Genomic DNA, 12,492 nt, shown 5'->3' with positions numbered 1-12,492 from the left:
ATATTAAATAGCGTAGGACTTAGCGAGGAGCCCTGTGGGACTCCACATGGGAGTGCAGAGACAGGAGAGTAGAAATTACCCAACTTCACTGTCTGGGTACGGTTGGCTAGAAAGGATGAAATAAGATCTCTAGCCATGCCGTTTATCCCCAGAGCTGTGACACGGTCGACCAGAATAGCATGGTCGACCGTGTCAAAGGCTGCGGACAGGTCCAAAAGAATCAGAACGGCCACACCTCCCTGGTCCATAATGGCTCTGATCTCATCTGAGGCCTTTATTAAAGCGGTCTCGGTTCCATGCCCTTTCCTGAAGCCAAACTGCGTTTCGTCGAGAACTTGGTGAGTATCGACGAACTCTGAGAGTTGTTTATTCATCAGTGCTTCGCATATTTTGGCGGGAAAGGGGAGACACGCAATAGGTCTATAGCTGGTCAGAGCAGTGGGATCCAGGGAGGGTTTTTTTAGAAGAGGTTTAATCACTGCCTTCTTCCACGGGGCAGGATAGTGACCAGTTTGAAATGCGGTGTTACAAATTTCCATAAGTGGGCGAGAGATCACCTCACTTAGATTGGCCATCACTGAAGGGGGACAGGGGTCCAAGGGGGAGCCAGACTTAATAGTAGAAACTAGTCTGCTAATTTGGTCTTGCGTGGTGGGGACAAAAGAGGAAAAGGGATCATGATCAGTGACAGGTTCTTCATTACTGCAGACTCTGGATCCTGTCCCTACATCCCCTGCAAAGGATGAGTAGATATCTGCCACCTTAGTGATGAAAAAGCTGGATAGAGCGTTGCAGAGAGGCTGGGAGGGTTCAGCCCCGGGACCCGAAGACGAGGTGGACAGGGTGGTGACTACTGAAAACAATTCTCTGGCAGAATTCCTGGCATTCTCTATTTGGGCCGAGAAAAAGGTCGTTTTTCGAGCAGTAATAGCCTTTTTATATATTGTCAGGGCATCTTTGTAGGATTGCTTGGCTATGGGGCAGTAAGATTTCCTCCAACGCCTTTCTAAGTTCCTACAGTGTTGTCTGTGGAGCCTGAGCTCTTCGGTGTACCAAACCGCCGATGGAGATATTCTGTTGGGTCGCATAAGCTTCTCCGGGGCCACCTGATCAGCAGCGTTCCGTATCCAGTCTTGGAAATCGGAGGCTGAGGGGGCAGGGTTGGCTCCTCCCGTGGGGGAGGATAGTGTCAGGATGTCTACCATCTGAGGGATATCTGCATTCTTCCAGGCACGGGTCCCTATCCTAGTACGTGGCCTGGAGGGGGAGGGCTAACAGGCCGAGTGTGTATACCAAAAATAATGGCCCTGTGATCAGTCCACGTGAGAGGAAGGATATCTAATACAGAGATGTGTGGGTTGTTGGTAAACAAACCATCCAGTGTGTGTCCCGCCCGGTGAGTAATTCCCTTTACCAATTGTTGAAGTCCTAAGGTTAGGAGATAAGCAGTGAGTTGAATGGTGTCGTGGTTGCCCTGTTCCTCCAAAGGGAAGTTAAAATCTCCCAGTATCATGTATTCCGTCGAGCATATGATGTGGTCATTTAGCTCAGAGAGTGTAGCAAGAAAGGAATTTCGGGGTCCAGGAGGTCGATATAACAGAATTCCTTTGAGGGCTTGTTTACAATTAATATTGATAGCAAAAGTGGCTGCTTCACAGTTGGAGGATTGAATGGGATCAAGCGTAGTGCGGTACTGATTCTTATAAATAATAGCGAGTCCTCCACCTCTTCCTATGTGTCTATCATGTCTCGCAACACTGTAACCCTCAGGGGTTGCCTGGCAAAAGTCCGGGCCTGAGCCAGCGTCTCCCCATGTTTCAGTGGCGAAAAGGAAGTCAAGATCGTGAGCAATAATAAACTCGCTAATATGTAAACTGTGGCATGGAAGGGAGCGCGTGTTAATAAGCGCTGCTCGACAGCCACGAAAATGAGTGATATTCAAATCAAGAGAGCATATGTTACTGGGGGCGTCAGAAGCTGAGGAGTCTGGCAGACGGGGTTGCGGAAGTTGGTATTGGCACCCAGGACAAGGGGAAGGGGTAGCACCCACTGCTGTAGAGAGAGGCAGGGTGATACAGTGTTGGCAAAAATAGCCAGGATTAAACTGTCTTAATTGCAGAGAAGAGTAGCGCACTAAAGGGCCAGGGGTCGTGGCCCTGGGCCGTGTCCGGTCGCGGACGGGCGCAGACGGGCTTGGCTTAGGCACGGCTTCGGCGCGCATCCGGCGCGCCCGCTGCGCCAGCCCGCTGCGCCGTCTGGTCATGGTACCAGTTATATAGAGTGTGAGGAGGGTGGGAGGCCGGCGCGACTAGATCGCAGCCCCAGCCACACCAAAGATGGCGCCCACCGTCGCTTACAACCGGGTCAATAAACGGCTGGGCGAGGCAGGGAGAAAGAAGCAGTAGCGTGTGGAGGGGTGTCAGTGTGCCTCAGTAAAATTCCCTTTTAAATAAGTAATTTAGAGCCCCCAACAGAGAAATAGTGACACGATTTAAAAAGTCCTTAAAAACTAATTGCACAGCGTAATAATATCAGCAGACTTGTAGATACGGTCCGACTAGCTCGCAGCCCTAGTACTCCCACTAGGGAGAGCTCTGAATGGGCAGCGAAGCAGAGTACAAGCCAGGCTAAATAGTTTGGGAGGGCGGGAGGCCGGCGCGACTAGATCGCAGCCCCAGCCACACCAAAGATGGCGCCCACCGTCGCTTACAACCGGGTCAATAAACGGCTGGGCGAGGCAGGGAGAAAGAAGCAGTAGCGTGTGAAGGGGTGTCAGTGTGCCTCAGTAAAATTCCCTTTTAAATAAGTAATTTAGAGCCCCCAACAGAGAAATAGTGACACGATTTAAAAGTCCTTAAAAACGAATAGCACAGCGTAATAATATCAGCAGACTTGTAGATACGGTCCGACTAGCTCGCAGCCCTAGTACTCCCACTAGGGAGAGCTCTGAATGGGCTTACTGAATTACTGTCCTGTTGCTTAAATCGCAAGAGCTTGCAGTTTTTTGATAACTGAATATGTCCTATCCATCTTCAAATCTTTCCTTTAAGTTTATGTTTATGTGATTAAACCAATGACATACATACACATTATATTTTAGAGCGCTTTACTCATGCCTTCTCACCCGGACAACCAAGGCTGAAAAAGATAGCGTCTATTTACCTGCCATCATTTGCTTAGCAGATTATATTTATGATTGAGCAGGGCTTTTTCCCTTGCATGCTTAAAGCAGATGCTTTCTGTGGGCGTAAAAACAGCTGCTTGAATGACAGATGGGGCCCTTTTCCACCTATCTAACGTCAGCATGGCTCGGTTCCCACTTGCCGCTGCACCTGCAGCGCACGCGTTGCATTGTACGATAAAGGTCCCTACGCCAGCCTTGCAAAACCTATGTAGTAAGGTAGCAGGTGTGCAGAGACCGGTTATTTGGCTGGGTGCAAAACTAGCCCCAACAGGTTCTTTGTGCAGTCAAGTGGCACCTGATTGTTTCACAACATGATGCAAAGAAGGTTTTATTAACTTTAAAGAACATGTTGTATCAAATACAAACAAGGGCATGGCAATCCTTCAGTCTTCTAATAAGAGGGATGTATTTTGGAATAGGCTACGGCCAGAGTATCTCTTGTTCTGTCCCTGCCTCTCTCGCCTTTCCTCCCACATCAATGCAGGTGAGCATTATTATATTACAAGATGAGGAATCCGTACAAGATAATTTAATAATCAGCAACAGGCATGTGCAGCTTTCTGGGGCTTTCATTGACATGAAAAACTAACACTGCCTTTGGGGCAGGTCAACAGAATGCACCAAACATTTACCCTACAAAATAACTCCATATGTACCATTGTGTGTGTGTGTGTGTGTGTGTGCACGTTTACACTTCGAAGGCTGTTTCCATTGACTTCTAAAGCTGGGCAATCAAGTGGCACTCCCTAACATCTGCAGAATATTCGGTTATATATAGGGCACTTACCACAAGTCTTCTCTCTGTACCATGATTGGAGAGGCAGTGCTGCACCAGCCCATCTTCATCCAGCTCTACCACGGGCTGGCAGTAGGGGCATGCGTAGAAACACTCACTACAGACAAAAACAACATGGTTAGTGATGCATGCTTCAACACTTGAAGGGTCAAGGGAGCAAAAGCAGATCAATGAGGACAATCCCTTGAGGAAATTGGCTATCATCCCATTGTGAAATGTAATAAACTTGTATACACCGATAACTAGCAATGACACAGACTAAAAGCACTGCTTTGTGAACAGTCTTGAGGCAGGTTCAATGCCATTATAATGAAGTCCTCATATAAAGATGATCCTTTTAGGCACCCGAGGTGAGGAAATTCAGTCAATTCTCCCCTGGGGCCAGGATACAGCTGCGATTTGAAATCTAACTCTTTAAAGTGTAAAAAAATAATAATGTATTTTTATGTTCTGGGGGTTTGGTACCAAGATATCATTATCAGAATACGGTCTGTTGTATCTAAATATCGCTTATATATTTAAGAAAGTTTGCACTTTTGAGTAAACCTACTACTTTCCAGTATTCACAAACTGCACTTATTAGTAACTTATGCTTTTGTGGTAACTTACACTTTTGTAATAAGTACTGCACTACACATAGCCAACCACTTGTACTGCAACACATAAAAATAAAACCCCATAGGAAATAATGTTATATTAAATTATTTAAAATAGTTAAAAATGTAAATAAATATAAACTAATGTTACAAATATATAAAATGAGTACATATTTGTTATTAAACTATAAAATATGTAATAACATGTACACCTCAAAGTAGGTAGTCACAGATTTGCACAGGGGAAGTTGTCCTATAGGAATCGTGTTGAAGACCATGGAGGAGCAGTCAGGGAGCATGCAGTGATCCTGTGGACAACTGCCTGCTCCCCCTGATGTGCTCTAAAAACAGAATTTTTTTAAAGCAGCCCCAGTCCCTTTAAGGAATACGTGGTACTAAAAAAAGTTTGGGAATGTAAAGCAGGGGTGACTATCTGATGTTTCTTTCAGGCCACCATCTCTGTATTTATAGCCAAACGGATCCACAAATAGAGACATGTCTAATTAATATATATTGGGTCAGGTGTGCTGCAATTCCCTGTAAATGTATATTTTGCGATGCAACCTAGGTCATACATAGGTCAAACTGTAAAATTAAACACAGGTCACATAAAGCTGCAACACAATTTATGACCACTTTTTGCAACTCGTCTTTTAGTACACATTCCCCCTAATGTTTTCATATTGTGACTTATTAATTTTGAATTCTAAGGATGAGATCATTTAAGTTCAACTTTACACGGGATTGTATTGAAGGGATCAGCGGAGACCGTCCTTCTAGAATGAGCATCCTGAAATAGAATAAAAAGAAGTCCAAATCACCAACTTTGTACCTTAAATAGGTAATAAATCTGCCTTTCGAAACCAGCCCTGGTATAGAGCATTCCAGACAAATGAGGCCCCTGAATTAGTTGAGGAAGTAAAAGAAAGATTGTCCTAACAATATTCCCTCGACTGATAAGTGTGCTATTGATCAAAACTCTACTGTGATGAGATACTCAGACAAAATACTAAATAGTGAGGCGAAACATTTGCAAAGATGACTAAACCAGGAGCATTATGAATTGCAAATCACTTGTCATAAAATATTCCTAATTAGGGAGTAATCTCAAGCCATTACAGTCCACAAGCAGATTTTTCTGTTTTGTGTACAACAATTGAAAAACAAATCTCTCAAAATATGCTGATTTTAATAGAAGAAAGGAAGATGGCATAGTTTCCTTATTCTCAATCTACAATTTCAGGAATACAACAGGGACCTCTCCTCTGCTAAGGGTAGGAGCGTCGCCCCACTAATTAAAATGCCCCCAGTGAAAAATAAAATGTTAATATGCATTATTAGCATTTTATTTTTCATTGACTCTGCAAACCCCTGTCTCAAGTCTCAGGATGGGGGCGGTAACACTGCTGACTGAAAACAGCAGAGAAAAGTGCTGGCCTGGGCAATTTAAAGTGCGCATGTCTCTTTGGCCTGCCGTCTTGCGACGACCAGCCAGACATGCACACATTAAACCTCTCAACCGAGCAGTCTTGAACAGCTGGCTTGAGACCAAGAAAAGGATTCCAGTGCTCTTTGGAGCTCTGAGAGAGCGTGCACCATCCAATCCTGGCACTGCTCTCAGAGCATGACAGCAGTGCCAGGATTGGTTAGGGGACTTGGCTGGGGCTCTCTGGAGGAAAGAAGAACACCAAGACCGGAGCGAGGATGGAAGAAAGCGACTTTGTTTTCCTGTTTTATTTATGTAGTTTTTGCTGTATGTATCCCCAAATCGCCGACATGCATTCAGGGCCGGACTGGGAACTGAAAGCAGCCCTGGCAAAGTTTGCCAGACCAGCCCCCGTCCGTCGCGTAGCGAGTAAGCCTGACCGCTACTAGAAGGATTTGGGGGGGTCCTCCCTAAAGAAAATTTTGGAAAACAACAGACCAAAATGTTGAATTTTACAGCACATTTTTCATTACATATTGAATTGTATCAACTTTCAAAGCACAGTAAATAGTAGATGATGACCTTCAAGAGCATCAGGTTACCCACCCAGTCATATGTACCCATAGACATTCTTTCAGAGAGCACCAAAAATAGGCACAAGTAGTGAATCAGAGAGAACAAAGTAAAAGTGAGACCAGCCCCCACATGGTGTGTAGCGAGCAAGCACAGTGAGCAACCACTACTAAGGGGAGTTTGGGGGGTTGAACTTGTCCCCCCCAAGAAAATTTGGGAGACAGAAAGGCCAAAACAAAGCATTTTTTAACCCATTTTTCATTACATATTAGATTGTATTAACTTTTAAAGCATATTAAATGATTACCTTATGGAGCACCAAGAGAGTGTTTCCTAGGACAGACTCAGAGAAACTGTATAGAAGCTAAAATCTCAACAGAAGGAGAAACTGCTTCATTGGACAGAGTCAGACTGAGGCATGGTGTGAAACAGAATAAGATCACAACTGAAGAATAGAGTGCACTCCCTAGGACATGCTCAGAGATCGAACAGTACAGCGTTAAATTACAACCTGCAGATTACTCCCTGGGTAGGTGTAAAAGAGATTGAAATTGCATACAGTGCTGCCCAAGACTCTTTAAGGGGCTGTACTGTGATGATCACAACACCCTTCGGGCCACTCTTGATTTTTCAACAAAAAGTGCTATGCGGAAACAATGCGGACTACAACAACAACTACTCTGATGTAATGATTGAACGCGGCGCCTACCAGGCTGACTGCCACCTGTTGTTGGCAGTATCTGTTTAAACTTGGTAATCCAACATGGCTCAGACTCCGTCCCAAAAAACTGACTTTTATGTTTAGGACAACGCTTTTGTCCTGAACATGAACTAAAGGCCCCCCACATTAGCCTAAGACGCGCAAGTGCCAGTGCCTAGTGGCAACACCAGTGGCCAGTAGAAAACAAAACAAAAAGACTCACTAGTGTAAAAAAAACACTAGAAAGCCCTGTTGTCTGATTCAAATATATTTTTCAGCACAAGCCCCAAGTTGGGGCTTGTGCTGAAAAATATATTTTCAGCAATCTTGCTGACCCCAACCTTCACCCCAGTTACAACCCCCAAGGGTCAAGCAGCACAACAGCACCACCAAAGGGAGCACAGTCACAAGTATCCACAGAGCTGCACTAGCATAGCCAGACTCGCACAGGCAGGCAGCCAGCCACCACCACCTCGCTCCGGCAGCAGTCGGCTCCGCCGGTGGCAGGAGGAACCAAAGGGTTGCCTGCAAAAGATAGGGGTAGGTACTGTTGGTACTAGGACTACTAGTATAGCCGGACTCTCGCTCGCAGGCACAGGCAGGCCAGGCAGCCTGAGCCAGCCACCACCTCGCTCCGGCAGCAGCCACTCTGCAACCTCACGTTCCGCACATATTTGAAATGTGCTATTAATAATTTTTTAGAGCATCAATTCATTATTTCAAATCCAAAATGGCATAGCCTTACAGTATGTCTTTGGCCACAGCTGCAGCCCATCATGTGGGTACTTTATAGCACAGTTTAAGTATAAATTAACCTCTTTAATTACGATTTCTTTTTTAGAGCAAAATATTTAACTCAGTTTTTTTTATTTTAATGTTTACATTATGATTTGGGATTGGTATAGCTCCTGTGCTTTTCTTAAGGTGTAATTACTTGAAACTGCAGTGAAATTATGCAAGATCATACAGAATTACATGAGGAGTGTAACTTTGCATTTAGTGCTATATACTTGGTGCAAACTGCACCCTTGCATCCATAATAGACCCCAGGATGAATTGTGTGCTAAGAAAGCAGCACTAAATGCAACAGAACAGGAACAGCAGCCTCTAGTCATGCTCTGTTCCTGTGCTATTGCAGTAGGAATTGTTACCCTAACTTACTTTGAATTATGCAGGCAGGCATGATTGTGTAATTTTGCATACAAGAGTAATGCAAAATTACAGAAATTACTCTGATTACTGTAGCATAATTAAAATTTCACCCATGTCTACGTATGATCTGCATTTATGCATTTTAAAAGCCTGTGATTTTCTGTATAGTAGGTTTTACCACCATAAACATGCTTAATACATGGTAAATACATCACTCCGCTAGTGCTTTATAAAGTGGAGGATATTTAAAGAATGAAAACTGCATACGCATTTACTGTTAAAAGTATAGAGCTCTTCTAAAGTGTGATGCCCTTTTGAGAACAATAATAGTTTGAAGCAATTGCAGGTTAAAGATCTATAATTGTTTTCAACCAGTTAGCAAACCTTTAAAAGGGCGAAGAAAAAAGTGATGGCAAAACACTACGTCAGCGGACAGCACGTAATACATACCGTTGTGGGGATTGTTCACTTTATCATTTCTGTTATTATCTTGAATTTAACCTTGTAACCATTAAGTGTATTTAAACGTGTATCTTTGAGTTTCTGAGTTAAAAAAGCACTTCCTCCAACACATCAAGCTCAACCGTAGAGCGTTGAACATCCTGCAAGGGGAGATGCAGGTGGGAGGTCGACACCTATCATAGTCCGAAAAGAGCAATTAACAGCTGATGGGTGGGGGCAGGGAACCCTGGCAGTCTGTTGGAAGCTGCAGTGTAGTTTGCATTAAGCGTGTCATGTACTTTCTTCAAACAGGAAACAATCTTGTTTCCTAAAAACACTGAAACCGGTATCAGAGGGTTTCATATATAAGAGCAGGTGAAACTGGAATCATAGCGATTTTGTAGTATCTCGCTGAAATTGCTCGAAAAAGAAACAGCAGCACGTTACTGAATCACAAGTACATACATAAACGTAGAAGAGATGCAGTTTGTATTTGGTGGGCCATCGACATTAGCCTGTGTGCGCCTGTGTCCAAAAATAATTGACTCAGCACAAGCTGTGTAATACAGCACACTTTTGCATCTGTGCGCATCCGAATACGCTGCTTACACACGGACATTATGAACATAGAGTTTCCCTCTTTTATCCTGATGCCTATACCCTTTGCTTAATCCCAACAATTTGCAAAAGACACAGTGACTCACCTCTGCGGGCGGCGGGCGACGGACAGTCGGTACTAGTGAGGGAGGGACAGGCAGGGGCTGGAATTAGAAATAAATTATGGGGTGCCTCGCTACCTCTCAGTCTCTGTCTTAGTGGCTTTGTTGGTTTGGAATGCTCCTCTCGACCTGGCCTCACGGCGCGGGTCACGCCCACCTTTAATGCGCATGTCCCCCCCCTAAGGTGGGTGAACTGAGACCGCGCAGACGCGCGGGCGGAGACATATGCGTGCTGTGCGCGAGCATGGCCTAACCCACCCCCTAACAAAGCATTACATAAAGATGATCAATGATTGCAGGCGCAGCCCAGGCAGTGTAGAATCCAGAGCCCGAGAGAGTGATGATATAGTTGTGCTTTTTTTTGTCCCCGCACGGAGCGAGGAGAGACACAGAGACTGAGTAGTGAGTTCTTCCCTGATTTATTTTCTGACTTTGACGCTGTGGACCAAAAAATCGGCCCCAGCGACGAAACCAGCCCCCTGCAAAAAAACGGCCCCCACCCCTGGCAGCCTACCGGGGGATTTCCCGGTGCCCGGCATTGCCAGTCCAGCCCTGCATGCATTACATTACGATGTAAAGTTAAATATTTTACCATTTAAAACGATCATGTAATGCATGTCAGCATGAAGTTAATCTAGTTTACTGTTTTGCCTTCGTCACCACTCTCCCTCGCAGAAGACCGCCACTGGAATACAATAGTGCAGTGTACTCAGCAAGTGGCGTCTGACCAACCATCAGTCACGTCAGTATGCTGACAGGACTCGAAGTCAGAGAAGGAAATACAAAGTTCCAAAAGACAGAACAAGCAGCTGCATGCACTTGGAACAATATAAATATAAAGGGATTCGTTCTGAGCCCTCCGGGTATCATGATTCAGGTGCAAACTTGCACTGAAACTGACATTACAGCTTGTGCAGCAATGCCACCCCCCCCCCCTCACCCAACACACACACACAATTTGTATGCTGGAAGCTATTCTGGGAAAATTCCTGCTTGGAACCGGGAAAACGTGCAGCATTACTGCGATATCTCCTGTCGCGAGACGTAGAACTTGAATTTATGCAATAATCCTCCGTCGGGTAAATAACCCCCCCAGCAGTGTCGGTATTAACACATCGATTAATGGGGCAATCTGTATGAGGTTCAATGTGTCAGGATAAAGATGGATTCCTTTGAGCCTCGTCTGGCTTCCAGAGTTCTAGATGATAGTGCACATGTATTCTGGGCTGTACTGGCAATACAGAACCCTGGTGAGAGTATCAGAGGGCTGAGTGGCTCCTTCCAGGACTGGATGGTCGAAGGGATGTTAACCCTGTATGCAACCCTGAATGACAGGCACATCATTTCCCCTATAGGAACATATATGCTGCAGAGAAATAATACTCCTGTGAACTGCACCAGATCCTACTGTAATGGAATGAGAAAATGCTCGATCGGGTCCTTAGGCCAAAGCAGCATGTAAAAGGTGAGTGGGGGAGATAGCCTTCGATTCACAGGTATGCAGCATGCAATATTGTGCCACCAACAGTAAAGAAAGAACTAGAAAAGGACAAAAAACGGAATTCGCAAGTATCCCTCTGATGTTGGAGTTGTCTTTGGCTGTGTTAAGTCTTCTAGGTGAACTTTAACCCCAGTGCCTTGTGTTAATTTTTATGAACAGACGTGTGCACTTGTGATGAATGATTTGTGGAACAATAAAGCATGCAGATAAACAGGTATTTCTACAAGTTTCTCCTTACAATGTGGTCCTGGGGCGTGTAAACATGTGGCTCTGGTATAGTGTGACTACTTTGTGTGCAAAGTGATAGGGTAGAGGTTAAGATTTACTGGTTGGTTTTGTTATTCGGTTCAGTACACTATACCTTGCTAGGCAGTTACCAAGCTCCTGCAGGGGTCCATACTTCTTTAAATAGTCCTCACACATGTTTAGATGGTCCCTCATGTCACTCAGGCATACCTGTGCAAAATGGCAAAAATAGTTTATGTTACTTTGCAAATCGGGGCATTTGTCTTGGAGACCTGTCTGCAATACATTCTCTCTATGGCAATGAAATTCAACATAGGTCCAAGTTCAAACAAGGTTTTCAAGGATAACTAATATGTAAATGAGCTGCTTCTAAATCCACTGTATGTAAATTGACCCTATGTAAGTAATCTGAAAATATGGCATAAATCTGGCTCTCCTGGATACACAGTAGATTTCCAGGTATAAACAAAATTCATTATTTAGGGCCTAATTACGATGTTGACATTGTTTCGGTACTAGGACCGACTGACCTCCTGTCGGCGGTCCCGACCTACCAATTAGGATGTGACTGTTCGGTTGCACTCCTATTCTGTACAATGGGAGCGTGTATTCTACCGGAATGCATGCTCTCATTGTAAAATGGAGAGGTGCAGTTCATCCCTGCACCCCATGGGTGCAGGGATCAACAAGAGGGCACCATAGGTGCCCCTCGGCCTCCAACCTGAGGCCGTGCACCCATGGGGGGCCCTGCTGGGGGCCCCCAAAGTCGACTTCCTACAGCCTTTCTATGTCGGAAAGGCCTGAAATAAAAAGCTGTAGGAATCTGACATTGTAATCCCTTGGGCGGAAATAGCCGCCTTTATGATTACCGAAGTAATTCCGACTGGCGGACGGCTCTCCAAGCCTATCGGAAGCCAGTTGTAATTCCTTTCCAACTGACACCATCCTAATGGGTCGGCCGGAAAGGAATCCGACCCGTTGGTTATGATGCAGTAGGAATGGCTCCGACCAACGGTCGGTGCCATATCCTACCGCATCGAAATTGGCCCCTTAGTGTCTTTTTGTTGACTGACCTCCCAATTTCCTTCCTCAAGACAATACCACAACTCATCAGTACTTTATGACCAGCTCTCCAGGTCTCTCGCTACATGCCCTGCA

The 12,492-nt window shown here is 45.0% G+C and overlaps 1 protein-coding gene across 3 annotated transcripts in view; it reads right to left on the bottom strand.

Moving 5' to 3' along the window:
* Nucleotides 1-12,492, bottom strand: part of RNF125 (ring finger protein 125) — a 44,957-nt gene that overhangs the window by 18,989 nt on the left and 13,476 nt on the right. For all 3 annotated transcript variants that reach the window (XR_015309908.1, XM_086965690.1, XM_086965691.1), the window contains exons 3-4: nt 11,450-11,544; nt 3,972-4,077 (exon numbers count right to left, since the gene is read on the bottom strand). Coding sequence is in view for 2 of the 3 variants with exons in the window: in XM_086965690.1 (XP_086821816.1) it covers nt 3,972-4,077; nt 11,450-11,544 (201 nt within the window). In the remaining variant the exon portion in view is untranslated. The remainder of the gene's footprint in view (nt 1-3,971; nt 4,078-11,449; nt 11,545-12,492) is intronic.

Source organism: Lissotriton vulgaris, chromosome 4_1 (assembly GCF_964263255.1).
Source record: "Lissotriton vulgaris chromosome 4_1, aLisVul1.2, whole genome shotgun sequence".
Taxonomy (NCBI): Eukaryota; Metazoa; Chordata; class Amphibia; order Caudata; family Salamandridae; genus Lissotriton; species Lissotriton vulgaris.
Note: the sequence above shows the minus strand (reverse complement) of the source record. Positions and strands in the feature narration are given on the sequence as shown.